The sequence below is a fragment of the Topomyia yanbarensis genome, chromosome 3, assembly GCF_030247195.1.
Source record: "Topomyia yanbarensis strain Yona2022 chromosome 3, ASM3024719v1, whole genome shotgun sequence".
Classification (NCBI taxonomy): domain Eukaryota; kingdom Metazoa; phylum Arthropoda; class Insecta; order Diptera; family Culicidae; genus Topomyia; species Topomyia yanbarensis.
Window position 1 is genome coordinate 215,027,846 of NC_080672.1, and position 6,446 is coordinate 215,034,291.

General features: G+C 48.4%; 1 protein-coding gene across 1 annotated transcript; it reads left to right on the forward strand.

Moving 5' to 3' along the window:
• The first annotated feature begins 397 nt into the window (after positions 1–397).
• On the forward strand, positions 398–5,778 carry LOC131687644 (uncharacterized). Its single transcript, XM_058971731.1, has 2 exons — positions 398–887; positions 956–5,778. Exons 1-2 carry the CDS (start codon positions 398–400, stop codon positions 5,776–5,778), a joined length of 5,313 nt encoding a protein of 1,770 aa, XP_058827714.1.
• The last annotated feature ends 668 nt before the right edge of the window (positions 5,779–6,446 follow it).

Here is a 6,446-nt window from a genome sequence, read left to right on the forward strand (position 1 = left end):
AGCACCACGATCCGGACGGAATCTGGACTAAGAATACCGGGGAAGTACAGTGCATGTATGGTGGCTTGTTGCATGTGGCCACCAAAGATTGTGACGGTCAATAAAGTTATCAAATGCATGCGAGTTTTTTCTTGGCGAGTGCATGAGTCGTGTCCACCATTAAATTTGGTCTCGGTATTTCGCTGGTTATTTCTGGCTGTCGTCCGCTCCTTTATTTGATTATTCCTTGCTGCTGTCAATTGGGTTGATAAGTCTGTATTCTGTCTCGCGAGGTCGCGGTCGTGGAACGTCGAGTCGATTGGTGAATTTTCGGAAACGGGAGTGCTAGTGAAGGTGATTAGTGCGTGATAGTTCCTGATTTCTACAGTGCAGTGAGTGAGAGGTGTAAAATTTGAAAATGGTTGGTGAAGTGAAGGCACTGTTGAAGCGTGAACGACAGTTGCAGAACAGTTTAACGTTCATTGACAAGTTTATTCAGAACTATGACGATGAACGGGATGCGCGTCAATTAAGTGTGCGATTGAACGTGCTAGAGCAAGTGGGTGCAGAATATTATACGATGCGTGCCAAACTGGAGCTTTTGCAGGAAGAAGAAGAGGAAAAGAAGCAGGCTGGTGCTGAACCTGCAGTGAAAGAGGAAGCATTGCACCACCTCGAAGAGACAAACTACCAGGCAATGCACGACTTCGACGATCGTTTTTGTACCCTGAAGGCTGAGCTACTAGAGCTGCAGTTGTGCAAGGACCCGTTGCATACCAGCCACAACGACTCCGATTCATCGGCGCATCGGACGTCTACGACTATCTCCCGAGTAAAACTTCCAGAGATACGACTTCCAAGTTTCGGTGGACGAATTCATGAGTGGGTGACATTCCGCGACACTTTTCGTAGTCTCATCGACCAAAGCGCGCAGCTGAACGAGATCGATAAATTCACATACCACTTTCTGGTGAAGCGCTCCAGGAAATTAACTCGGTCGAGATTTCTGCTGCAAACTATGATGTGGCTTGGAAGGCGTTACAAGAACGGTACGAGAATAAAAAGCTGCTTGTGAAAGCGTACTTAGATGCTCTCTTTTTCATCGAGCCACTGAAGAAGGAGAGTTACGACGGGCTTAGTCAACTGATCGGCCAGTTTGAGAAAAACTTGCAGATGTTAGAGAAGATTGGTGAGTCTACAGAGAACTGGAGCACGATTCTTGCCTATATGGTATGCACGAGGTTGGATTCCTCGACACTTCGACAATGGGAGTCTCATCATAATTCCAAGGATGTCCCAAATTATCGAGATTTGATGGGATTTCTGCGTAGTCAGTGCTCCGTTCTGCAATCCATTTCCATCCCATCCAAGATGAACAGCGATCCACGTTCTCAGAAGGTAGCAGTTTGTCACACGCTTGTGAAGACATCTGGGAAGTGTCCATTCTGTGGCGAGTCGTGGCATTCAGCGTTTCAGTGTGCGAAGTTTCAGAAGCAGTCTGTTCCAGATCGCATCAGCGCTGTTATGAGGAGTAAGCTTTGTCGCAACTGTTTGCGTCCAGGACACGTTGCAAGAACCTGCGAGAGAGGAGCCTGTCATCACTGTCATCAGCGTCACCACTCGATGTTGCATACTGAAACACCGCAGACAGGATCCTCCGTTTCACTTCCGCAGTCAAGACCTCAGACAGTACCCCAGCAGCCACGACAGCCACAAACCAAGCAACACAGTCCGAACCAACAAATACACACTCATCCGACCAATGCACAGACGAACACCGCCAACTCGCATAACACAACAACACCACCGTCCAACACCAACATAGCCTCCACTAGCCAAACATGCATAGCACTCCCCAACGCACCTACACACAATATTGTTCTCACGACGGCGCTTGTGACCGTTATGGACCGTCACGGCAATTCGTTGCTTGCGCGAGCCTTGCTAGATTCTTGCTCGCAGCATTGCCTGATGACGGCTAGTTTTTCAAATAAGCTTAAGTTCCGTGAATCGCCAGCATTTTTGTGCATTCAGGGCATTGGTTCGTCGAGTGTAGCGTCAACAAGATCCGTCAGTGCAGCAGTTGCTGCACGGTGTAGTGAGATTTCGTCGTATGCCGAGGAGATGTGTTTCCATGTTTTGCCGAAGCTAACATTGGCGTTACCGACAGCAAGCTTCAATCCATCGCAGTTGTGTCTACCAGAAGCAGCAGCTCTTGCCGATCCCTGGTTTTATGAATCCGGTCCGATTGATATTATTATCGGCGCGGAATATTACGTCGACCTGTTTGAAGAGGGTAGATACAAGGCAACTGAAGACGGGCCTACTCTGCAGAAAACTGTTTTTGGCTGGATAGTTTCCGGTCGCGTTCCCAGTTCATCATCTAGCGGTGCAATTTCGACGACCAACGTTTGTTCAACAGCCGAGATTCAAGATCAATTAGCCAAGTTTTGGGAGTTAGAAACTTGTCGAACAACCAGCACGAATTCCACGGAAGAGTCGGCGTGCGAGAAAATCTTCAGCGAGACTACATTCAGAGATGAGACGGGAAGATTCGCAGTCACACTTCCAAAAAAGCAATCGATCATCAAGCAGCTCGGTGATTCTAAAGGTACAGCTGTTAAGCGGTTTATGAGTTTGGAGCGACGTCTGGCAGCGAACCCGGAGTTGAAAGCGCAGTACAGTGAATTTATACACGAGTATCAAGCTCTTGGTCATATGAGCGAAGTCGTCGATGATACCATCACACCAGAGGCCGTCTACCACCTGCCGCATCACGCTATTTTGAAACCTGACAGCACAACTACGAAGCTGCGCGTAGTGTTTGACGCTTCATGTCGAACTAGCTCAGGGTACTCTCTGAACGATGCTCTAATGGTCGGTCCTGTCGTACAAGACGATTTGTTGGATGTTATTCTCAGATTCCGTCTACATCGTCACGCACTAGTCGCGGACATCGCAAAAATGTACCGCATGGTGCAAGTTCAGCCTGCCGATCAGCCTCTGCAAAGGATTCTATGGCGAGATTCATCAGCAGAACCCATCAAAATCTTCCAATTGACTACGGTCACGTATGGCACGGCTTCCGCGCCGTATTTGGCGACAAAATGTTTGCAGACATTAGCAGAAGATGGTCAACAGACACACCCTATTGCTGCGAAGGTGGTCCGGCAGGATTTTTATGTAGACGATATGTTGTCCGGAGTGGACGAACCTGAGGAAGGTAGAATGTTTGTCAACGAGATGATCAGCCTAATGGAATCAGCGGGATTCTCGTTACGAAAGTGGAACTCCAACTGCAGGGAGATTCTGTTAGAGGTACCTGAACATCTGAGAGATGATCGCACTATTTTCCAGCTTGATTCCCCAACATCCACCGTTAAAACGTTAGGTTTACTATGGGAACCCAGTACAGCTCGATTCCAATTCAGCACCCCGCAGTGGAACTTATCGGCGGTCATCACCAAGCGCACCGTTCTGTCGGATGTCTCTCGACTTTTCGATCCACTCGGACTCGTAGGGCCCGTGATCATACAGGCCAAGATGTTCATTCAAGAATTGTGGAAACTTGACTGTGGTTGGGATGAACCACTCGCCGAAAGCATGCAGGATCACTGGCATGAATATCGTCGAAACTTGACTGGCCTTGAGGGATTGTCTGTACCTCGCTGGGTTGAATTCAGATCCGATACCATCGACATACAGCTCCATGGGTTCTGCGATGCTTCTGAGAAAGCATATGGGGCCTGCGTCTACGTGAGAAGTATCTCCAATAGCGGGTCAGTTGCTGTACACCTACTGGCATCGAAGTCCCGTGTCGCCCCTCTTGAGAACCTGAAAAAGAAGAAGCAACGCCAAACGATTCCGCGCTTGGAGCTTTCTTCAGCTTTACTCCTTTCCCACCTCTACGAAAGAGTGGTCAGTAGCACACGCATCACAGCCCCAGCTTTCTTTTGGACAGATTCGATGATTGTTAAGTGCTGGTTAGCATCATCACCGTCGCGATGGAAAGAATTCGTTGCGAACCGAGTTTCAGAAATCCAGCATGTAACGAAAGGCAGCATCTGGAATCACGTATCAGGAGTTGAAAACCCAGCCGATATAGTTTCTCGCGGCATGACGCCTGCGCAGCTGCAGTACCAATCGCTATGGTTTGGTGGACCTCACTGGCTGCTTCCGGAGAAAGATAACTGGCCGGGAACACTGCAAGCTTGCGAAGACAGCATTGACAGATCAGTACTAGAGGAAAAAAGAGCCGTTGTCGCAGTTCTGAAATCCGTTTCTCCCAGTGAGCTGTTTAACCTGCGATCAACTTACACTGGATTGGTGCGACTCACAGCATACATTTGTCGGTTCCGTTTCAACGCTCAAACTGCAAATCGGAATTGCCGAAACCTTGGAAGTTTAACCGTCAAAGAACTCGACGGCGCTATACGGACACTTGTCTCTCTGTCTCAGCGAGAATGTTTCCCACAAGAGCTAGCGGATTTGCCAAACAATCGTCCACTACGTGATTCATCGATCCTGTCGCTCGATCCTCAGCTAATTGAAAGCATACTCTGCGTTGGCGGCCGGCTACGGCACGCACATCTGTCGAACAGTCGAAAGCATCCGTTCATTTTGGATCGTCGTCACCCTCTTGCAAGGATAGTAATGGAGTACTATCATCAGAAGCTGTTCCACGCGGGTCAACAGTTACTGATATCGGCAGTTCGAGAACGATTCTGGCCGACATTCGCCCGTGATTTAGCAAGAAGCGAAATCCATAAGTGCGTCGCATGCTTTCGGGTGAAACCGAGAGTCCAGGATCAACTGATGGCGGATCTACCGCCAGAAAGAGTCACACCATGCTTACCGTTTCGTCGTGTTGGAGTTGACTACTGTGGACCGTTTTTAGTAGGCTACCCGTATCGCAAAAATCGCCCAGTGAAGTGCTTTGTAGCCATCTACGTTTGCCTGGTCACCAAAGCAGTGCACCTGGAATTAGCAGCAGACTTGACAACCCAGGCCTTCTTGGCCACACTGAAACGTTTTGCATCCCGGCGAGGCAAGCCGGAACTCATCATGTGCGACAATGCTCGAAATTTCGTCGGCGCAAAACGGGAGCTTGACGAGCTTCGTAAATTGTTCAACAATCAGCATTTTCAAGAACAGGCGATAAGGGAAGCTTCAGAGGACAAAATAGACTTCAAATTCATACCAGCACGATCGCCGAACTTTGGCGGACTATGGGAGTCAGCAGTGAAGTCGTTCAAAACCCTATTCAAACGCACTATAGGAACACGAAGTTTGCTTCATGACGAAATGCTTACAGTACTAGTACAAATCGAAGCGATTTTAAACTCTCGTCCGCTTACACCTGTTAGCAACGATCCAGCAGATTTCGAAGCGTTAACTCCAGGACACTTTCTGATTCATCGGCCACTAACGGCAATACCAGAACCAAACCTGGACAGTATTCCTGAAGGTCGACTAGCAGCATGGCAACGGAATCAGCAGTTTCTTCAGCAATTGTGGAAAAGGTGGTCGGAACAGTATTTATCCGATCTGCAAAACAGAACCAGATGGATGCGACGGAAGGAACATTTAGCGATTGGGACCATGGTTGTCCTGAAAGATGAAAATCAGCCCCCACTAAAATGGCAGTTGGGGCGCATAACGGAAATTCATCCTGGACCGGATGGCAACATTCGTGTCGCAACAGTACAAACGAAGGATGGTAGCTACCGAAGAGGGATTTCCAAAATCTGCGTGCTACCCATCCGTGACAATTCCAACTCAACACCCGAAGAGACCTAGATGTCTCCAGTTGCGGAGATCCAGAGGATCTCCGCAACCACCAGTTAAGTTATGTATGTTTTTTATTTTCAAAAAGCTTATCAGAATTTTCTTTCTCAGTCGCAACGTCAGGTTTCGGTCATCTCCCGGAATGCTAGACAACCCGCACTCAAGCTAAATGAGTATCCTTGTTTGATTCCCCACATTCGGAGGTAATCTGTTTTGTTTCGGTGATGGTCCATGTTTTTTGATGTTGCATGCTTGCATTATGTTCGAGTTTGTACTGTCCTCTGTGAAGAATCCGTTCTAAAACCACACATCACGCTTGGTTTATTCGAGGTACAACTACGTCTAGCCTGCAGCGGAGGAAGAAGTGGTCAATTCATCCTCTTGATGTCCACGCCGGAGTCGTTGGCGAGCATGACCAGCTCGACTTGACGATTAAAGCAGCGTAGAGATCCATCGCAGTCACAGCACATTCGTAGCATACCGAAAATCACCAGCGTATCGTCGAATCTCACCGCACCCGAACAGCATCCATCAGCACACCATCATCGATGACGTCACCATCACTAAAACTATCCGATTATAGTAGCAAACCAATGAACATTCGTTGGTACTTACACCGAAGTCCTGAGAGACGCACCCAGTCCGGCGGAATGTCCGTTGGAACCAACCAAGAAGTCACG